The sequence below is a fragment of the Crinia signifera genome, chromosome 1 (assembly GCF_055691185.1).
Source record: "Crinia signifera chromosome 1, ASM5569118v1, whole genome shotgun sequence".
NCBI classification, from domain to species: domain Eukaryota; kingdom Metazoa; phylum Chordata; class Amphibia; order Anura; family Myobatrachidae; genus Crinia; species Crinia signifera.
The window spans coordinates 72,958,347-72,980,802 of record NC_139217.1 but is presented as its reverse complement, the minus strand read 5'-3'; the positions used below and the strand labels follow the sequence as shown (position 1 = coordinate 72,980,802).

The window sequence follows — 22,456 nt, the reverse complement described above, 5'->3', positions numbered from 1 at the left end:
AGCACCGTGGCTGGTCAGCCTTGGACGAGGTACCTGGAGGAGTGGGGACCCCCCCAATAAAGGGGTCCCCCCCCCAGGCTTCACCCGTCCAGGGCTGAAGCCCGGGGCTGTCACCGGCGTCCGTGGCCAGTGGACGCCGGCCTGATAGGGTTAAATCGATCATACGTTACATTGCTTTATACCGGAGAACTACAAGTGCCAGCAGACCTCCCCCGCATGCTGGGACTTGGAGAACCACAAGTCCCAGCATGCGGGGCATTAATGGGCCCGCTGGGACTTGTAGTCCACCTGTAAAAAGAATGTTTATAAAAAACACACACACAGAGAAGTAAAAGTTTATTACACACACATCCACACACCTCACTTTTACACCAGCGTTACTTACCATTCCTGGATCCAGCGCTGGTCTGGCTGCTTCACAGCCGGCTCCCCCCGCACTGACAGGCAGCGGGGAGAACCGGCTTTCTCCGTTGCCTCTAAAAGCTTCTGTAGCGCTGTTCCAGCGCTACAGAGGCTGAGAGCGCGATTGGCTGAGCTATGCGTCTCCATGGAGACGCATAGCTCAGCCAATCAGGACTGAGCTATGCGTCTCCATGGAGATGTATCGGCCAATCGCGCTCTCAGCCTCTGTAGCACTGGGACAGCGCTACAGAAGCTGTTAGAGGCAACGGAGAAAGACGGTTCTCCCCGCTGCCTGTCAGTGCGGGGGGAGCCGGCTGTGAAGCAGCCAGACCAGCGCTGGATCCAGGAATGGTAAGTAACGCTGGTGTAAAAGTGAGGTGTGTGGATGTGTGTGTAATAAACTTTTACTTCTCTGTGTGTGTGTTTTTTATAAACATTCTTTTTACAGGTGGACTACAAGTCCCAGCGGGCCCATTAATGCCCCGCATGCTGGGACTTGTGGTTCTCCAAGTCCCAGCATGCGGGGGAGGTCTGCTGGCACTTGTAGTTCTCCGGTATAAAGCAATGTAACGTATGATCAATTTAACCCTATCAGGCCGGCGTCCACTGGCCACGGACGCCGGTGACAGCCCCGGGCTTCAGCCCTGGACGGGTGAAGCCTGGGGGGGGGACCCCTTTATTGGGGGGGTCCCCACTCCTCCAGGTACCCCGTCCAAGGCTGACCAGCCACGGTGCTCATGGTACGGCCGGGGGACCTTGTGTAAAAAGTGTCCCCCGGCTGTGGCATGACACCGCGGGCTGTTGGAGCCCGGTGCTGGTTTCAAAATACGGGAGACCCCCAGATTTTTTGTCCCCCGTATTTTTGGAACCAGGACCGGCTCATTGAGCCCGGGGCTGGTTATGCTTAGGAGGGGGGACCCCACGCCGTTTTTTTTTAAACTTTTTTTTTTTAGCACAAAATCGCATTTATGAAAATGCGCACATTTTCATGACTGAAAATGCGCACATTTTCATGACTGAAAATGCGCACATTTTCATGACTTAAAATCGCCCAAAATCGCGGCAAATCGCATTTTTTTGCCACAAATTCGCATCTCATTACATATGCGAATTCGCGGCAAAAAATGCGATTTTTAAAGGTGCGATTTGGTGCGATTTTTTTTTAGTCTAAAAATCGCACCCTATTACATTTCGCCCAGCATTTTAATATGTGTAACAATGGAATGGCAACATCCACTGTCAAATAAAAGCGCACAAGACGTCTGTAAATTGTAACTGTGTCTGTTTCATGAACTCGGTACTGTATAAAACAAAAGCTACTTGTACACCAAACTTATCATCTTCTCCAAACCTTGTGTTTGTTTGTTACTGGGACAAATAATATATATATAATATAATCTAGAAAGTAGGAAATAGATGTATTTGTGGAATTAATGGAGACAGACTTTTTCTACGGCGAGTATAACAGGGTTGCCGACTTGCATATAATCCTCTCCGGGAGAAGCCCGAAGAGGATTCTTTCATTACGAGTTTGGGGGCGGGGCTTACAGGTGACATCATTAAGCCCCGCCCCCATTACGACAAATAGCCGAAATAACTTATCTCAATGGAGGGGGCGGGGCTAAAATGACACGATTGTGCCATTTTAGCTCCGCCCCCTTCTCTGAGACCCGCGGATTGCGGCATTTAAATGCCGCGATCGGGGGGGGGGGGGCTCAGTGGGGGTCCCCCTGATTCCGGGAGGGTTGCCCACCCTTCCGGGGGCCGGGAGGGGGGACCCGATTTTCGGGAGACTCCCGCAAATTCCGGGAGGGTCGGCAACCCTGGAGTATAACGGTATACCGGCTGTATTATCATTTGATTTAGACGATTCCTAAATACTCTGGACAATATGGGGGAAATTTACTAAGAATGCAAATACGTAAATTCGTATTTGCATTCTTCCTACGACTGCATACGACTGTTTCAGTCGTATGCAAAGTCGTGTTCCGGAGGGTCATTTACAAAGCAGTCAGATATGACTGCTTTGTAACACTCCGATGGTGTAACTATTCGTATTAGCGGCACATATATACGGCCGCTAATACGAGTGTTTCAGGCAGTCTGCACGGATCAGTCAGATCCGTGCAGGCTACAAGGTGTAAAAAAAATATAGATAAATAAATAAAAAAAAAAACTGCGTGGGGTCCCCCCCACAGCTGTAACCAGCACCAGGCTCAAGGAGCCGGGGCCCGGTAATAAAAAATCAGGAACCCCGCAAATAGGGGTTCCCCGATTTTTTTTTTTTTTTTTTTTTACAACCAGCCCCAGGCTCCATGGCCGGGGCTGGTTCCCAAAATACGGGGGACAAAATGACTAGGGGTCCCCCGTATTTTAAGAACCAGCCCCAGGCCAAACCAGCCAGCAGGGTAATGTCACAGCCGGGGGACACTTATGATATAAGGTCCCGCAGCCAAAACATCACCCTACTGACCAGTCAGCCTGGCCAGGGGCCCTGGGGGAGTGGGGACCCCCCCAATGAAGGGGTCCCCCCCCCCCCCCCTCCAGCACTTACCTGACCAGGCTGAAGCTGATGGCAGTGTAAAAAAAAAAAGAATAAACTATTGTCTAATACTGGGGAACTATGAGTCCCAGCAAGCCTCCCCCGCAAGCTGGGACTTGGAGAACCACAAGTCCCAGCCTACGGGGCATTAAAGGGCCCGCTGGCACTTGTAGTTCAACAGTATTAAAAATAGTAAAATAAAACACACTGACACACACTTAAAATAAAACTTTAATACATCCAAAGCCCATACATACTGATACTTACCTATCTTGAGCCCGTAGGTAGCCCTGGTCCTGATGTCCGGTCTCTTGGTCCTGTGTCGGCGTTCTGCTCCATGTCGACCGTCGCTGTCCATGTCGACGTCGCTGTCCGGGTCCAACGAAATCCATGGAGGAACCTATGGAAGGAAACCATACTCACCTGTCCCAGGGCGACGTAGTCCAGGGGGTCTTTGCAAAATAACAAACCGACAAGCCGAACCAGGCCGATCAGCTGAGCCGCACGGTACTCTGTGTACATGTGCGGCTCCGCCCCTGAATGCCGCTATTGGCCGCCTTGCGGCCTAGCGGCCAATCATGGATTTCGTCGGACCCGGACACTGACAGCGACGTCGACATGTACAGCGACCAAGAGACCGGACATCAGGACCAGGACTACCTACGGGCTCGATAGGTAAGTATCAGTATGTATGGGCTTTGGATATATTAAAGTTTTATTTTAAGTGTGTGTCAGTGTGTTTTATTTTACTATTTTTAATACTGTGGAACTACAAGTGCCAGCGGGCCCTTCAATGCCCCGCAGGCTGGGACTGTGGTTCTCCAAGTCCCAGCTTGTGGGGGAGGCTTGCTGGGACTCATAGTTTCCCAGTATTAGACAATAGTTTATTCTTTTTTTTTTTTACACTGCCATCAGCCCGGTGACCACCGTTCCAGGGTCACCGGCGACAGCACCAGGCTTCAGCCTGGTCAGGTAAGTCCTGGAGGGGGGGGGGGACCCCTTCATTGGGGGGGTCCCCACTCCCCCAGGGCCCCTGGCCAGGCTGACTGGTCAGTAGGGTGATGTTTTGGCCACGGGACCTTATATCATAAGTGTCCCCCGGCTGTGACATTACCCTGCTGGCTGGTTTGGCCTGGGGCTGGTTCTTAAAATACGGGGGACCCCTAGTCATTTTGTCCCCCGTATTTTGGGAACCAGCCCCAGCCAATGGCGCCTGTGGCTGGTTGTAAAAAATCGGGGAACCCCTATTTGCGGGGTTTCCTGATTTTTTTTTTTTTATTACCGGCCCTGGCTCCTTGAGCCTGGTGCTGGTTGCAGCCGTGGGGGGGACCCCACGCTGTTTTTTTTTCTTTTATTTATTTAATTTTCTATTTTTTAGCACTGAAGCCTGCACGGATCTGACTGATCCATGCAGGCTGAAGCCAAATACGACAGGAAAATAAGGTGTATTTTCCTGTCCTATTTGGCCGGGCATTTCACGCCTAATAGCAGCCGTATTTTCAATACGGCTGCTTTTGTAAATCAGGAACCACCATTCTTTTGAATGGTGATTCCTGTCGTATTCTATCGATGGTGTACACATTCGTATTTGTAAATACAAATACGAATGTCCCATCAATATGAATACGAATATTTGTATTTTTGGCTTAGTAAATGCCAAAAATACAAATACACTCCAAAAATTCGTATTTTCCTACGAATCCATATTAGTAAATTTCCCCCTATGTGTGTTTTTTTTTTTTCTTTTGTGACATTCGCAAATCTCTATACCTTGTAGTTCAGTTTATACATTGGTTTAATTCCTCACCTCACATGCTGGTACCATTGGTTCTCCCAAGTACCAGCATGTGGGGCAGGCTTGCTGGGACCTGTAGCCCCATTGTAAAGGACAATGTTACTTTAATAAACCATTTATCAACCCTGCAATCACCGCCCAACAGTGAGGGGGATAGCCCTGGGCTTCAGCCCAGGCCGGAGGTGCACTGGAAAAGGCGGGACCACTTTATTTATGGGGTCCCACATCCTCAAGAACTCCCAGCCTGGGCTGACTAGTTGGGATGGGTAATGCTTTGGCCACGGTACTCCGTCAAGTGTGTCCCCTGGCTATGGCATTACACCCCCTAAAATACAGGGGAACCTCACTCACTTTGTCCCACGTATTTTGGGAACTAGGGTTCACTCCAAAAGCCTGGTGATGGTTATGAAAATAAGGGGGACCCCCTACTCATTTTTATTCCTGCTTAACACTGCATCCTGCTAACTTGCAATGCATGGACATAAGAAACTGCATCCTGCTAAACAGGATCCTGTTCAACTGCATCCTGCTAAAACATAATGGGGGAAATTTACTAAGATGGGAGTTCTATTTCACATAGGATGTTATGGGCAACCAATCAGATACTTTGGGGGAAATTTACTAAAGGAAAGTTGTAAAAAAATAGGTGTATTTGTATCCAGAAATACACTTATTTTTGACATTTACTATCCCGAAAATACGGCAATTCGTATTTGTATTGATGCGCTATCAATACGAATACGAATTGCCGTATTTTCGGGATGGTAAATGTCAAAAATAAGAGAATTTCTGGATACAAATACACCTATTTTTTACTAATTTCCTTTAGTAAATTTCCCCCTATCTATTATCTTCTAGAAAGTGCTAAATAAATCAGACGTAGATTCTGATTGGTTGCCCATCGCAACATGTCATGTGTAATAGATCTCCCATCTTAGTAAATTTCCCTCAATGTGTGGTCGCAGCCTTACTGATTGGGATTCTGGCTGTCGGCTTTCTTTACTGCACCCCCCCTACTGAGACAACCCCGCATCTTTGAAATGTGTCACTCATAAAAGTCATTGGAGGAGGATTGATTTACAAAGGTGGGAGTTCTATTTCACATGGGATGCTGCTAGGATAGCATGATATACATTGTATGTGGTCCTATTGCATACAATGTATCTCATGCGATCCTGCCTCCTGGCAGCTGAATGGAGCATCACATGTGAGGTACTGCATGCAGGGCCGCCGACAGGGGGGTGCTGTGGGTACAGCTGTCCCGGGCCCCTGTCTTTGGAGGGGCCTGGGCAGCTGCCCACAGTGACAGTGGCACGGTGCTACCACCCCCCCCCCCCCCAACCCTGCAGCCAGGCACGCACAATACACAGTGCAAACTGCAGAGCACTGAGGACACAGCTAGGTCCGTAATGGTACTGGGGGGGTGGACTTAAGGTCAGTTAGGGTGACCAACTCATCCCTTTAATCCGGGACACATATTAATTACACAGGTTCTGTGGCAGTTTAAAACCAGGTGAAATGGAGTCTTGAGGTGTAGTAGTTTAAAACCAGGTCAAAGCCAGCCACAGAACCTGTGTAATTAATATGTGTCCCGGATTAAAGGGATGAGTTGGTCACCCTAGTCCTGGGCCCCACAATTCCTAGTGGCGGCCCTGACCCATACCATGCACTAGTGGTTGGTTGGGAACTTTTACAGCACCTGTGCCAGCGGCACATATTTCAGAACAAGCCTTTGGGGGGCTACTTTTGCAAAAGAGAACAGAAGTTGTGAGAATACTTTATTTTTTGAGGGAGTCATTTTGGGAAGAATACCTGCGAAAAAGATGTTAGTAAATATGCTCCTAATACAGACATAAAGCAAGACCCGCCATGGTTACATGCTAACTGTGCGTATAAGTGTCGTATAACAACTACAACTCCCAGCACACCCTTCTGGCTGCTAAGCTACATAACTTCTACTACACCCTCCCAGCCAGGAGTTAAAGTGAGGGGGAACGGGGTGGAACTGAGTTCCACCACCTCTAACGGTGAGGTGGTACATTTTGACCACCACATTGGCCCTGCACAGGAATTCTCACAGAAAAGCATTCTAGTTTGCAGGGGGGCGACAAAAACCCTACCACTGGCCTTGGCTCTGCCTAATGGGGGGAGGGGAGGGGGTGTAATTAGGTGGCATAGAGGAATGAGTTCCCCCACCTCTGCATTACCACTTTTTGCCCTGCTCCCAGCTATCCCGATTTTGAGGGCCGCAAATGGGGCAGGGTTTCGCCGACAGTATTGTAATCGGCTTTTTCGATTTTCAATCTAAACCGAGCGTTTGTCTGTCACCTATAATCTAATAACCGAGGTCCGAGAGCATGCTAGTGACGCGATGTTCCCCACTCTACGATGGCGCTGTTGGATGTCCGGTTGCCAATAGTTAAGATGACATCGAGCACTTCCGGTCGGTGCTGCTGCTCTGTTCCCCGTATATATGAATGGGTTTCCAGCAGCGTAGCCCGGCGGCCATGGCGTCCTCTCTGAGCGGGATGTTCTCTAGCCAGCCGCCCGGTCCCCCGCCTCCCATGCAGCCTGGGACCGGTCTCATGTCGACTCCCCCCGGTGGGAAGAACCACAACAGCACGCTGGTAGATGAGCTAGAGTCCTCCTTCGAGGTACGGGGGTCTCTGCCCGTGGGGTCTCCGTAGTGTGTAAGCGCCGGTTCCCGGGTAATGGGGTCAGTAGTACGAGTCTGCATGTCACCGGTGTAATACATGAGTGTCCTGATTTAAAGGGATAGTATGGAAAAAACTGTTTAAGTATAAACTGTGTCTGGCATTCTAGGATTTTAGTTGTACACTAGCTGACAATAGGAAGGGTCATTTTTATTACATCATTGTTTTCGTAGATGTGTTCTGTTTTTATATACAATTAGTTATCCGCTTGTCAAAATGATTGAAAAATGAAACCGTGGGAATGGATAAAAATCAGATATGGTGAAAGGTTGGATAAGACTGTCTACATTTAGGAAACTGCCTTTCCAGAGCTTGTAGTCTCCAATTTGGGGTGACCACTGTCTCCTGGGAGAGATTAAAGCCTCCCACTCTGTATGGTCCTGGGATGTAGTAAAAACCGTAACAGTCCGGACCATACATGGAGGCATTAATGTCTCCCTCCTCGTCTCCCAGGTGACAGGTGTAAAAGGAACCCCCTGAGCAGGCAACCCTCCCTGGACTTGTTCTGGTGTCTGGTTTTTACCAAGTCCCCATAACAGCAAACCTGGCAACTGCCATGTTTTTTTTTTTTGGTCCCGCGGTGAGAGGAAGACGAGCCCCCTCAGTTGGGAGCCCCCTCAACTGAATTTTGAACACGCGATCAGGTATCCCTATTTGACAAAGTTGGGAGGCATTTAACAGTAATGTCTGCACTGCTGCCTGCTGTGCATGCTGGGTCGCTCTATTGGGCACCATCAAGAGGCTGCCAGTGCGCACAGTATGTGGGTTTGCCCTACAGAGGTGAGGAGCAGCGTAAACTTTTTACTATTACTTTTCAGAAGAAGTTTCTTGTACACTTTGGCTTAGTATCCTGTGTATATAAGTGTGTTGGGCTTGCTGCGATTTTTTAGTTTCAGCTTGAGAGCTGCTAATTTTTTTTTCACTCTCTGTCAGGGTGCTTGAAGGGTAGACCAATCTGCTCCTATCACTTCCCATGGCATCATCCTTGATGTCTGGGCACCAATCTGTGTTAAATAACATGTGCGGCTGCCCAGGTGTCTGTCTCATTGTACCTTTTGTGGCTCTAAATAACACATGGGCAACCATGCACTGCACACCTCCACCAACATTTGTCTATAAAAAATAAATAAAATAACCATTGACAAAACCATAATTTGATTAAAGTATAAACTATTATCCTGGCCCTTTAGTTATATGCTTATTGTATCCTTTCTCCTGCAGGCGTGCTTTGCTTCTCTTGTCAGCCAGGACTATGTGAACGGTACAGATCAGGAGGAAATTCGTACAGGTATGTTAGAGTGGTGTTTGCGGTTCCTTATGTTGGTCACTCCTGGAGGCATGGCTAGTAAAGGATGCCACCACTTGGGTAAAATATAGCTTAAAGCTTGACAGTTTGTGTGATTGGTATAAAAGGAGTTTGGCCATTCTCTGGGGATGACTATAAGCCTCTGTACTTGGGGACTCCAACGTTTTACAGAACGTTAAGTTGCACGAACTAAAGTTTTTTTTTTTTTTTCTAATTAAGGATACAAAAAGTTCTATTATGTGCATATAACCTAATACAATATACAGCATATCTTAACATTTGTACCCTATTAACATTGCACCTCTTTGCATCTGTCATTGATACTTTTATTGATGTTGGCATAGAAGCTGCTAAACAGTGACCCTTCCATCTGTATGAGTCTTGTCCACAGCTCGCAGTAAGACCTTTTTATGGGTGATTCGGTCACTGGGTCAACACATGAAGTATCAACAGCGTTGGAAGGTCGACCCAAGCACTTGGTCAACGGTCAAAAGTTTGACACAAGTTTTTTTTTGGGGGGGGAGGGGGCGATGGCGATATGCGCTGACAGTGTCCATGTCGACTCAATGACCCATAATCCTTTTTATGTGTATTTTATTCACATTGTATGTCTCATTGACATTGTATGTCTGTATTTTATATGACCTCTTATAGGCTATTTACACGGTAATTTCTTGAGGATGACCTCTGACCTCTTCATGTCCCCGTATTGGCTCCTGTGTTGTACAGCGTTGTATAATATTTTGGTGCTATACAAGTAATGGCTAATAACGATAAAATTACTTTGTGCATGCTATCGGATGCTGCAGTGTCTGTCGTTCGTGCATATGAGGTGGTTGAAGCAGTTAATCATTTTATTGTCTTTTATCTAGAAAGAGCCAACATATTCCGCAGCGCTGTACAATGGGAAGGTAAACTTACATTGCTTACAATTACTACAATACACCACGTAACTGGAGACATGGAATTAGGTACTGCCTGCTAGGGCTTTCAGTCGAAGTAATAGACTGACCAAATAATATCTGGGGAGTAGTTAGTGACCTGGTGACATCGCAATGACTTCTTCCAACCAACTTTTTGTTTGCAGGTTCTCAAAACTGGGTTCAAGTATCCACAACCAGGAAATTCCAAATAATGCATTGTGGAGGGACCAGTGCCATGGTGTGCTTATCCATTGGAGATAGTGTTGCTAATACATTCCATTTTGACCCATCTTTTATACAGATAACAAGACAGAATAAGAAAAGACAACAGATAGTGGAATCGTGCCATTGAAGCGTACAATAAGTGATCATTCCATGTAACAGTAGATGGCAGTAGCACTGCATAGCATAAAGCTGGTTATTAGATATACAATGTTCAATGTAGACATCAGAAGCCGGTTAGTAAGTCATTAGCCAGCAGGATATTTTAAGAAGCCAGAGACCATGTTCCACTGTTGCTTTATAATATATTTATAGTATTAGTAAGGGTTCACAAAAGGGTCGTGGTATAAAGGATCGACACCAAAAGGTTGACATACACAATGTTGACCCAGAGAAAAGGTTAACATGAGTTTTTTGGTGTCAATTTGTAGATTTCTGCATGTGTGCCCCAAATTAGTTTGCAGGTCCCCTCGGCCCCAATTATAGTCCACATGGATGGTAAAGTATGAAGAAGTCCCCAAAAACTCATGTCGAAACAATATGGTTGACATATCGACCGGATACCTCACAAAAGTTCGCTACCAGAATTATTTTAGGTGCATTCATTCCCCCCGCCTCTGGTGATTTCTCCAGCTCTGACATGTTCTCGTGTTCTACTACAGAAGGGATGGGGAACCTTCGGCCCTCCAGCTGTGATTGAACTACACATCCCAGCATGCCCTGCTACAGTTTTGCTATTTGGCCATGCTAAAACTGTTGAGGAGCATGCTGGGATGTGTAGTTTAACAAGAGCTGGAGGACCAAAGGTTCCCCATCCCTGTACTACAGAGTCACCCAAAGTTGGGAGGAGATTTCTCCAACGCTTGGAGAAAGATAAGGTGACAACCAATCAGCTCTGGTCTCTTCTAAAACACAGCCTGGTAAGAAGCTGAATGAGTTGGTACTTTATCTCTCAAAGTTTTGTTAAATCTCCCACCTCGTCCTCAAGGCACCTTAACAGTCCAAGTTTTCAGGATATCCATGCTTGTGCATACACTGTATAACTGAACTTGCCGCTTTTATAACAAGATGCCGGGTTGCTCTCGGGTTTTTGGACGTGGCTCTGACCCGGCTTGTGGCCTTTTTACACCACCGTTCCCATCTGGCATAATGCGGGTCAGCGGAGACGGGTCCTGCGCTAGGAGATGAGAGCGTCTCCCAGAGCCGGCTATTTCATTGCAGTGAACGGGTTCCAGGTTGCATCGACCCGCGTTAACCATTTACACTGCACCACCAGCTGGGTTGAATCAGTGTTTAACCCTGCTTGCTACCTGGTTTGAAATGTCGGGTTGCTCTACCAGGCATATTTCAACTGGGTGCATTTACACTGCCTGCAAACCCATATTTTAGAGTGCTCCTGTGCTAAAACCAAGTTTATTTCAGGCAGTCTATAAGTCACCTGTGGTTAAGCATGTCCACTGTGCCATTACAAGATATTTAAGTAATTTACGCGAGATTATTAAGTCTCAGAAGCTGAGGGATACAGAAACACAACACATTTAGCCAGTGACCATGGGCAGGGTTTCCTGATCTGCAAATGTGTAAGCATGATGGGAAATTACTTAGCTTTATTTTATTTTATATATGTAAAAAATGATTGTAATGTAAATATCACTGTTACGGTGTACTCTATGTATTGACATCGCTGGTTAAGATTCCTTGTCCTTTCTCATTGTTCCAGATTCACATAGCTTTTGTCCTCTCTCCCTCAGGAGTTGAACAATGTATTCAGAAGTTTCTGGATGTTGCCAGACAAACAGAATGTTTCTTTCTTCAAAAGAGGTTACAGCTTTCTGTGCAAAAGCCTGAGCAAGTTATTAAAGAGGTAAAGATTTGAAACCAGAGGTGGAGTAAATCATGTATTCTCCACAGGGCAACCTTTTAAACCAGCTTCCCAAACACTGCCATTATTATCCAGGTTTTAAGTATATCTATGCTTAAGCACAGGTGACTTAAGTAGTCAATTTGATTTAACTTTTAATTCCCAGCCATCTTCTCATCTGCTATGTCTGTTATATAGAGGGACTCCTGCTGTTCAACTAGTGTTGTTTAAAGGTTGGAGTTCTTCTTTATGCCAAAACAGAAATTTTAACTATTTTATTTAGTCATTTTTTCCTTCTAGAACTTGTGTGTTCATCTATGGAGGATATTATTATTATTATTTTATTTATAAGGCGCCACAAGTGTTTTGCAGCGCCATACAAAGGAACAGTACAGGGAGACAAAACAGTATTACATTGAATAAATAACAAAAATAGAGTACAAATAAAGAGCGCCACAGATCAATACACATTACAGCTTAAATATAAGTAGTGCGGACTCAATCAACATACAACTAGAGCTTGAGGCCAATGATGGAGATGAGTATGCGGACAAAGATGGTCACTGAGTGTTTGAGTGTAGGAGAGCTGTGAGTGAAATGTGAAGAGAAGTGGGCTATGACAACAGGAGGGAAGAGGACCCTGCTCGGAGGAGTTTACAATCTAGTAGGAAGGGGAGACAGACAGATTACAAGAGGTGCAAGCAAGTGGGTGGTGGCTAGATAGCAGGATGTAAACAGGCAAGAGGTCGGAGAACCATCTGGTTTATGCAGTGGAAGGGTACGCTTTGATGAATAGGTAAGTTTTCAGTGCCCGTTTGAAGCTTTGCAAGGTCAGGGAGAGTCTAATGGAGTGAGGGGAGTGCGTTCCACTGAAGGGGTGCAGCACGGGCAAAGTCCTGTACTCTTGCATGGGAAGCAGTGATCAGGGTGGAGGAGAGACGACAGTCGTCAGCCGACCGTAGAGAGCAGGAGGGTGTATGAATGGAGATATTTAATGTTGGGTCACGACCCTGTCCCGTTCTCGGTCTGCTCGACCGAGATTTTGCCAGCAAGATTCAATGTCCCGCCTGCCGTGGGTCGAGAAGGCGGCATGGCCGGGAATCGGTGAGCTGCAGCCGGGAGCTCGGCAGAACGAGCCTGACTACTTGTTAGTCAGGCTCCTTCTGCCGTGGTCCCCTGTTAGGGCCCTGCAGCCATCTCGCCCGTCGGGAATGGCTGCAGGAGATTGATTACCCCCCTATGTATTTAGGGCCTAATTCAGGCTTGTTCGTAAGCGTCCAAAATTCTGACCGGGGGGGGGGGGGGTCTGCGCATGCGCGTATTTGTCCATGTACAGACACCCCCCTCCCATGCGGTGCTGACCTGGTCACTAGGCTACAAGTGTACGCAGCCTAGCGGACAGGTCTGAATCAGGCCCTTGGAGTACTTGCTGAAAGCAAAGCAAAAGGAGAGTAGTGAAGAGTAATATAAATGTGACTTTGGCTTGATAATAGTAGTTAGGGAAATGAGCGTTTCCACATGCCACTCTGTATGATTACATTGCGGTCTCACCCAACCTCTCTTGTTTGTACAAGGACGTAACGGAGCTGAGGAGTGAGCTGCAGAGGAAGGAAGCTCTCATCCAGAAGCACCTCACTAAGCTGCGGAGCTGGCAGCAGGTTCTGGAAGACATCAATGGGCAGCATAAGAAGACAAGTGAGATGGCCCAGGCACCACTCGCTTACCTGGAACAAGCATCGGCCAATATACCAGCTCCTATGAAGCAGACATGACCTGTAAACGTTCTGGCCGGTGTAGCTGACCACAAGGGGTGCCTGAAGGACTTATTGCAAAGAGCATTTTTCTTTTTCTAATTGGTTTTGTACTGTATATTGAACATTAGGATAATAAAAATATTTTCATGTCCGAAAGAAGCCATAAATGCCTTTTTCTTATTTGTATGCAACACTGTTTTATATTTTCCAAAATTAATATTTCGATAATAAGCAATGTAATTCATGTGGATGTAATAGCAGGTGCAGTTATGGGATGTGGAAGAGACTGAAATCCTGCACTGCAGACTTCTTTATATTTCCATATCTGTAACCCTAGGAAAAAATACATGGCTATGATCAGACCATTTCCTGGGTGTGATTGACTATCAGCACTCGCCCATTATTACTTAAAATTAGATATTAGTAAAATGTTAACTTTTTTTTAATGATGAAAATCCAAGTAACCTATTTCTCCCCTTTTTTTATTTTAAACTAAATACAATTCATCTTGGATATTAAACTACTAGAAAGCCCGCTCGAAGCAAAAGCTTTGGAAACTAGTCTGCGACCTTCTGTGTTTGTGCATGTGTGAGAAAGAGATGTAGTTTCACTCTCTGCCAGCAGATGGCAGTGTATCAGACTCACGGACAGTAGAGCGAGATGAATTACCATGGATGTATCAGACCAGTTGAAGGAGTTATTACATTGTTGTCCAATCAAAATTTTAATCTGTTAATTTTTTCTCCACCCAAGAACCCCAGCACAATGTTTTCTTATCACTGACAGAAAGGAGAGCGGGACCAGTTGTTAAAGGTCAACAAGTGCAAAAGGTTGACACCGATCGACTTGACAGTGGTCGAGTTGGGCACAGGTCTTGACAGTGGTCGAGTTGTTCGCACAGGTCTGGATTTGGCCCTGATGGTGCGGGTCTGCTAATGCGATTGTGCAGTCCCCAGCAGAAAGTGCCTTTGAAATTTGCATTTGCCGGGGTGGTCGCTCTGAGTTTCATGGGCGCACCCATAGAAATGCTGGATGGACCCCAGCGACTGCAGGCATATACCCCCTGCCTGCTCAGGGCTTGCAGATGATGTCACATGATGGCAGTGCCCGTCCCCAATTCGCAGAAGAACGTTCAGCTTAAAGGTAAGTCCTGGCTTACCTTCAGCTGTGAACATTTGTGTAGTAGAACCTTTAGTCATTCATTGGTCCTATATCATGCTCAGTATTTTTGGAAAGTAAAACAGGACACCTGAAAGACATTCCCCTAATATTGGTTCTCTTTAGTGACCCTGCATTACAGGAAAAGCACCATATTAGTGTATGTACTTTTTTTTATCGTACAACGCTTTATTTAGTGGAAATATATATTAATCAGATCCTTAATATCAAATGCAAAGCTCACAAAAAGAGCGAGAGGCAAAGACTTTATTATTTTTCATTTTTAGAAACATGATTGTTCTATTCAGCCAGTAGAAAATAAATGCGCACTAAAGCAGACATGCATACTAAATAGCCACGAATCCCGGCCCGCATCACTATTACTGAGCTTCAGGCTGTTGTACTTCATTTTAATAACGCACACAACACAAACAAGACTTAGTGAATTGCCAGTAATAATTAGTGATGGCACAACTGTTAATTACGCAATATTACACTTACAATTTCAGCTGCCATCTAATATAGTTAATAGCTTTGCCCTTAATTCGCACCCTGCATGATTATATATATATTTTCTGCCATCACCCATTTCTATCTTTTAGGCCGGGCTGTGTAACATTGCCATCAGTATTTCTTCACACCCCTTACTACATGTAAAATGAATGAACCCAGCTACTGCGGGATAGGGTTATTAAGTCAACCCTAATTAGACCACTGAAGGTCAACCTGGCATAGGTCAACATGGCTAAGGTCGAGAGGGTTGGAAGGTGGACACAAGCATTAGGTTGACAATGGGAAGATCGATATGAGTTGTTTGAGCCTAAAGATGGTATGTTATACCCTACCATCCACTATAGCGTGGTGGGAGAATAAAAGGTACTTGTTTCCTATCAGGGCGCCCACGATTTCAATTGTATGACATCGGGTCTGAAAAATCAGTCGCATCGCATGCCACCAAATCGCATGCGATGCGACCGACCCGATTTTTACATTGGCTCCAATGTTAAATGCCCCCCAGACCCCATTTTTAATTGTATACCCACCCTGATGGGTAATTACTGTCAAATGCCCCCCCCATTGTTAACGCCACGATCAACGCCAACCCGAAGCGTGGCGAGCGCAGCGGTACGCGTCCTCCGACCTTTTCATACCCCCACTATCCACGTCGGCGTGGAGTTCATGTTATACAGTGTGGCGAGCCCTGCAAGGGGACGCGCATTACTTCACACGTATTACGCGTCCGCTCGCCACGCTTCGGGACCGATTTCTTAATTATACGGGAAACGTCTTTGAGGGTTTAAAATCGGGTCGGTCGGGTCTGATCGGATCCCATCACATACCTTAAGTTATGGTATGAGATGGGACCTGACGGGCGCCATGCTAGGAAACAAGTACCAAATAAAATAATAGTGAAGCATAGCAAGGGGGGGCTCAGTACACTTTGACGGTGTCCATGTTGACTGTGGACATTCGGGCCAAAAAAAACACTTGAAAAACTCACTGGCGACCTAAGCCATATAGACCTAATATGGGTGGACAATGTCCCATACCCGCTACAGCATGTCACCTATTTCCATCATTAAATGGAATGTTAAACCCCCAGAAACTGATAGCCCATATCACAGCTATTTTAAATCATATTTAAACCGTTTGGTACCAAGGTTCCAAGTTTCCGAATCCAGTATTGCTCCCGCTCCAACAGATTATTAGTTGTTGCCACCTGTTCGATTACCACCAGAGCTACATCAAGGACAGAATGCTCGGGCAAGTTGAAATGCTTAGAAACAGCCGTGTCATATTTACATTTAATTCTAGACAGGTGATCAACGAATCTCCTTCGCATAGTGTTGGATGTTTGTCCGACGTATTGCTTCCGGCATTTCTTGCACGTGATGAGGTATATGACGTTTTTGGAGATGCAGCTCAAGCTAACTGTTAATTTAAACTCTCTGTTTTCTCTGGTGCTGGTAAATGTGGTGGTACTCTCAATGTAAGCGCATACAGAACAATTTAATTTGCCACAGAATGTGCAGCCAGGTTGTGATTTACGAATGGAAGCCAATGGGATGCATGAACGGACCATGAACTTTGCCAGATTGTCAGGCCATCTGCAATAAAGCACAAGCGTATTGTAGTTCAAAATAGTAAGTGGTATATTTACAGTATTTATTGTAACCAACTACTAGAGCAGGGCTGTGAAACGTGTGGGACTACACATCCCATCATGCCCTGCTAAGGTTTTACTATTAGAACATGCTAAAACTGTGTCAGGGTTTGCTGGGATGTGTGGTTTCAGAGCCACGTTAAATGCCCCTAACTTAGAGGCATGCTAATATTGCCACAGGAAATTTAACATATAATACAGAAGGTTTTTTCAGATGGGTGCCGGACGCGATCCAGACAGTCATTTACCCAACGTCGGGATCCCGACTGTCAAAACTCTGTCAGACGGGTGCCCGACAGCCACCGGCTATTCTCCTCTGGGGGTTCCACAATAGAATAGGTGGCGAGCCCGTAAGGGGCTTTTTTTGCGCTCACCATGCTGTCTGAGTCCGTGCAGTAGGAATCCCGACATTGGACTAATGACTGTCGGGATCCCGGGTGTCAATACCTTATACCACACCCTTTTCAGATTAATCGGGCAATTTCAGGGTATTTTCTAAGCGATCTGACTAGATCACTTAGAAAATGCCCCTACATCGCTCCATGTGTAGGGGCCATAGCAATGCGCGGCCCTGCACATCGCTATCACTTGGCGATTAAATTCCTGCATGCAGGATAAATCTAGTAATACCACTGGGCAGGGCCTGTGTTCTCACTGGAGAACACTGCCCTGACAGATCGCTCAGCGCACATCACTGTGTGCTGATCTAGCATCGCTCAGCAAATCTCGCCGTGTAGGCCCCACAAGTTCTAGGTATACATTGACCCGGGAAACCACCTCTGTTCCTCAATATGAATTCCACAGATCTATAGTTCTGAAGACATGCTAGTGAAAGGAATGATGTGTAATTACAATCCCATAATAATTGGTAAACATCTATATCTTGCTATGGGGGTTATAAATACTATTCATGTAGAAGGTGACATGGTAGTGTGATCGCTATAGCAGTGCAAGGTGACAGCTAGGGGGCCGATTCAGGCCCCGGTTTTTATGGTGTGGGTCTGTGCATGCATGAATGTGCGCATGTGCAAACCCCATGTGTGAGCGCCTCCAGTGAGTATCGCACTCCCCGAGGTGTTTGCTTAATAAGGGGAGGGAAGGAGGCGGCAGTAGGGGAACGCCCAGTGTTTTATGGGCGTCTCCATAAAAACACTGGGCGTTCCCCTGCTAATGCAGGTGTGTCGATGTCTGTTTGGGGCGGGAAGCTGACATCAAAATTTGATGGTGAGTTGGTATGGGGGAGGTCGCAGCATTTACCTGTTCACTTAGCCTAATGGACAGGTCTGAATCAGGCCCTATGTGACATGGCTTTGTGGCAGCTGTAGATGGTGTGTGATGGCTGGAGCTGTGGAAGGTGACATGGCTGTGTGATGGCTGGAGCTGTGGAAGGTGACATGGCTGTGTGATGGCTGGAGCTGTGGAAGGTGACATGGCTGTGTGATGGCTGGAGCTGTGGAAGGTGATATGGCTGTGTACTGGCTGTAGCTGTGGGAAGGCGATATGGCTGTGTACTGGCTGGAGCTGTGGAAGGTGACATGGCTGTGTGATGGCTGGAGCTGTGGAAGGCGATATGGCTGTGTACTGGCTGGAGCTGTGGGAAGGCGATATGGCTGTGTACTGGCTGGAGCTGTGGGAAGGGGTGCTGGATGACCTCCCAACAGACGGGATTCTGATGGTCATTACACGGATGTCTTAATCCCAACTGTTAAAACCCTGACATTCTGGATCCCGTCTGATAGGGGCTAATCTCCCTCTTTGGGGTCCACGACCCCCATGGAGGGGAGAACACAATAAGTAGCCTCACCTTGTTGTCTGAGTCCCGGCAGTCGGGATTCCGACGTTTGGACTGCTATATCCCACCCGTGGAAAGTGACATGGCTGTGTACGGATGTACTTTCTGTAGATGGACAAAACCATATGCACTGCAGGTGGGGTAGATGTAACTTGTGCAGAGAGAATTAGATTTGGGTGGGGTTTTACTTCTAAGTGAGATCTATATTGCAGTGTAAAATAATACAGCCAGTATTTTCTCTGCACAGAAACAAAATAACTCACCCAAATCTAATTCTCTCTGCACATGTTACATCTGCCCCACCTGCAGTGCACTTGGTTTTGTCCATCTAAAGGAGCCCATACACGCTCCGTTCTGGGCGTCCGTTTGATACTTTTAAAGTACACATCGCATCGCATGCATTGCGATGCGATACGATGTAAAGCTAGTACAAAACATATGTGCAGCACATACTTTTTGTACTGTACGATGAGCACGCATCTCAGAGTACAAAACGGACGGAGCAGAACGGAGCGTGTATGGGCTCCTTAAGAAGGATTTTGTCAGAAAGAGTGAACTAGAATAACCCCTATTGGGAGAATCTGTGCAGACTATATGTAAAAAAGCACATTAAAACACATATGTGAATGATATCCTACCCAGAAAGGGTGGTGAGTGTCAAAAGGCTGTTTCTAGAGAATAGGGAATTCGTATTTTCTCCCTATTTTTGACACTCACAGGCTTATAAGTCAATTCATATGTTAATTCTCTCCAATAAATACATATAAAAATGGAGGTGAGTGGCAAGAAAGGATGGTGGAAATAGAGAGTCTGCAGTAACTCCCTATTTCTATTTTTTGTGCTACCTACAGTACCAATGATTATTAGCTACCTCACGGGGACCGAGTACGCCCCAGCACAGATACTTCGGCAGCACTGCATTGGAGCGCAACCCTATTTTGCATTATCCATATTTCCTCTACCTCCCCATGGCAGCTGAACTATGGGTTTTCCCCCTCATTAGGTAGATCTGGAAAGGAAAAAAAGACACAACACTGCCCCTATATAAGGACCGTCCCTACTGAGGCTCAGTGTCTTTTTTTCCTTTCCAGGTAGAGGAGGCTTACCCTGAGGCTGCTGCAGCCTTCCCCACTGCCTAGTGCAGCCAGGGGTTTAGGCAATTAGAGGCTACCCGCTACCTAGTGTAGTAGGGACACCTGTCTGGCAAGCCCCTCTGCCCAGTGCAGTTGTGGGACTAATAATAATAAAAAAAAAAACAGGGTGTACCTTGCCCTCCGGGGCTCTGCGTATGAGCGCTTGGTAGCCGGCATTAATCCCCGGATGTCGCATTCCCTCCTATCTGTACCATGCTCCCTCCTGCCGGGGATCCTTAGCTTCAGGAGGTGCTGCTACAGCTTCAAACGGCCGGGGGCGATGTCAGACGCGGCGTCTGACGTCATCACGCTGGTCACATGTGGGCGCGCGCGCCCGGGGGAGCGGGATGGCGTCTGACGTCATCAGGAGGCGCGAGGCCGGGCGCGCCGCCTCTGACAGCATAGGGGAGGACGCCAGCACTTAAAATGGCGGCGCAGCTTGACAGAAACGCTGCTGAGATCCCTGAGCCAGACGGATACCGGGTAAGACTCCACAATGCAGCGCTGCTGCTGGAGTGATATTTATTTATTGTTATACCCAGTACATTCCTAATTAGCTTATTTGTGCTGACAGTGACTCTGCAGCAATGGAGGAAGATAGGAAGCAGCAAGCAAAATCGGGGTAAGCCAGGAAGAAAATGTCAGTAAAGTGCATGGTAAATGTCTTAGTTTCTGAGTGGGGTTATTGTTCATTGCAGGTCAGAGTCAAGTAAAGAGAAGCTTGAAATTAAGCAAAAGCACAAAAAATTGCATGTTGCTAAATGCTCTGTGTGTGATGCACCTCTGCCAGAAAAATGGAAAAGTGCAGTATGTGAAAATTGCAAAAAAAAACCTATAATGAGGCCAGATCAAATGGCGGACTTAGTCGCTATGCTTAGGACATCTTTAGCTGATACCTTTGTTACAAAGGAGAATTTGAAGAAGGTGTCACATAAAAGGCCTAGAGACACACTATCTGAGGACTCTGACCCAGGGGAAGGTCCTGCACCTGACTTACCTGAGGAAGTGGAAGAAGGGGAAGTAACCCATGAGAAAGCGGAGCTGGACTTTAATCCAGATCTCCTTAACAAACCTTCTCATCCTGATAAATAAATCACTCAACATTGAGGATCCTCAGGAAGAAGGGAAATTACAGGACCTCCTTTTTAAGAATAAAAAGAAAAAAACCTAAATCATTCCCTCTATCTAAACCACTACAGGACATAGTGGAGGAGGAGTGGGCTAGCCCAGATTAAAAAATAGCCGTACCACTTAGAGTCAACAAGATGTACCCATTTGACACGGAGCAGGTGAAGAAGTGGGAGGTGGCCCCCAAGGTGGACTCCGCCATCGCTAGATTATCGAGAAAAAACACTTTACCCCTTGAAGACGCCAACGTGTTTAAGGACGCAATGGAGAGAAAAATGGAAATGAGCCTGCATAAGCAGCACGTCACGTCTGGTGCTTCTATTAAAGCCTCCTCGGCAATAGCGGTGACCTCGAGAGTACTGAGGTCCTGGTGCCAGGACCTAGAGTCCGACTTACTGGATGGTGTAATGAGGTCAGAACTCCTCAAAATAATTCAGAACGTGCAAGTTGCCGTTGAGTTCATATGCGATGCATCCCTGGATGCGGTTAGGCTGGCGGCCAGAACAAATGCAAGCACCACTGTTACCAGGAGAGCATTGTGGCTGAAACCATGGTTGGCGGATGCACAATCTAAAAACAAACTGGTATCACTCCCGTTTCAGGGTGATTACCTATTCGGGAAGAATCTAGATTATATCATATCGAAAACCACGGGAGGAAAATCGGTGTGGCTTCCCCAGGACAGAGGCTTTAAGAAGACACCTAACAGATCTCAGAAATTTCAGCCCCAAGACTTCAAGGAGGCGAGGACATATAGACCGGGCAGAGGGTACAGAAGACCCTGGTCTGGAGGAAGAAGTTCCTTTCGTGGCCAAAGGGGCAGAGACGGAAGGTTCGGATTCCGGCAAACACAATGACGCCAAGGAGAAGGTCGGGGGTAGGCTGAAGAAGTTCCACTCAGTCTGGGCCCGATCTACAAAGGACAGATGGGTGAAGGAGGTCATATCGTCAGGGTACAAAATAGAATTTGTACGGAACCCTGGGGTATGGCTGGAAGATTCACCTATACCAAAGAACAAAGAAGAAAGACTGGCTTTAAAACAAAGCCTACAAGAGATGATAACGCAAGGAGTCGTGGTGACGGTCCCCAAAGGACAAGAGATGACAGGATGGCAATCAAGGTTCTTCGTAGTCAAGAAGCAATCAGGAGGATTCAGAACCATAGTGGACCTGAGAAGGCTGAATGTATATGTAGCAGAAAAAAAATTCAGGATGGAGTCCCTCAGGACAATACTCCCGGACATAAAAAGAAACGCTTTTTTGACTACAATAGACCTGAAAGATGCCTACCTGCACATACCAATTTACTCAGAGCACCAAAGATTCCTAAGATTTCGAATATCAGGCGTAACCTATCAATTCACGGCACTGCCGTTCGGACTGTCAACCTCGCCAAGGACGTTCACCAAGGTCCTGGTTGTGCTCGTGGCAAAGCTCAGAGAGGAAGGCATAACAGTCTGGGCGTATCTAGACGACTTGCTAGTAATGGCACGGTCAGAGGAGCAAGCTTTAAGGCACACGAGCAGGGTAAAGGAGTTTCTCCAAGAACATGGCTGGATTAT

At 46.7% G+C, this 22,456-nt stretch overlaps 2 protein-coding genes across 3 annotated transcripts in view; one reads left to right on the top strand and one right to left on the bottom strand.

Annotated features, from left to right (window-relative positions):
• Positions 1–7,178: 7,178 nt before the first annotated feature.
• On the top strand, positions 7,179–13,678 carry LOC146041840 (mediator of RNA polymerase II transcription subunit 28-like). Of its 2 annotated transcripts, XM_083161740.1 has the most exons (5): positions 7,179–7,393; positions 8,675–8,741; positions 9,632–9,670; positions 11,656–11,768; positions 13,340–13,678. In XM_083161740.1, exons 1-5 carry the CDS (start codon positions 7,217–7,219, stop codon positions 13,535–13,537), a joined length of 594 nt encoding a protein of 197 aa, XP_083017866.1. In that variant the 5' UTR covers positions 7,179–7,216; the 3' UTR covers positions 13,538–13,678. The 2 variants fall into 2 exon arrangements, with proteins under 2 accessions (XP_083017866.1, XP_083017924.1); XM_083161798.1 differs by lacking the exon at positions 9,632–9,670 and having other exon boundaries at positions 7,181–7,393.
• A 1,260-nt stretch (positions 13,679–14,938) lies between these two features.
• The window catches only part of LOC146041984 (uncharacterized), a 179,940-nt gene continuing 172,422 nt past the window's right edge, over positions 14,939–22,456 (bottom strand). The window contains exon 23 of the mRNA XM_083161909.1: positions 14,939–16,785. Coding sequence (XP_083018035.1) covers positions 16,308–16,785 — 478 coding nt within the window. The 3' untranslated portion in view covers positions 14,939–16,307. The remainder of the gene's footprint in view (positions 16,786–22,456) is intronic.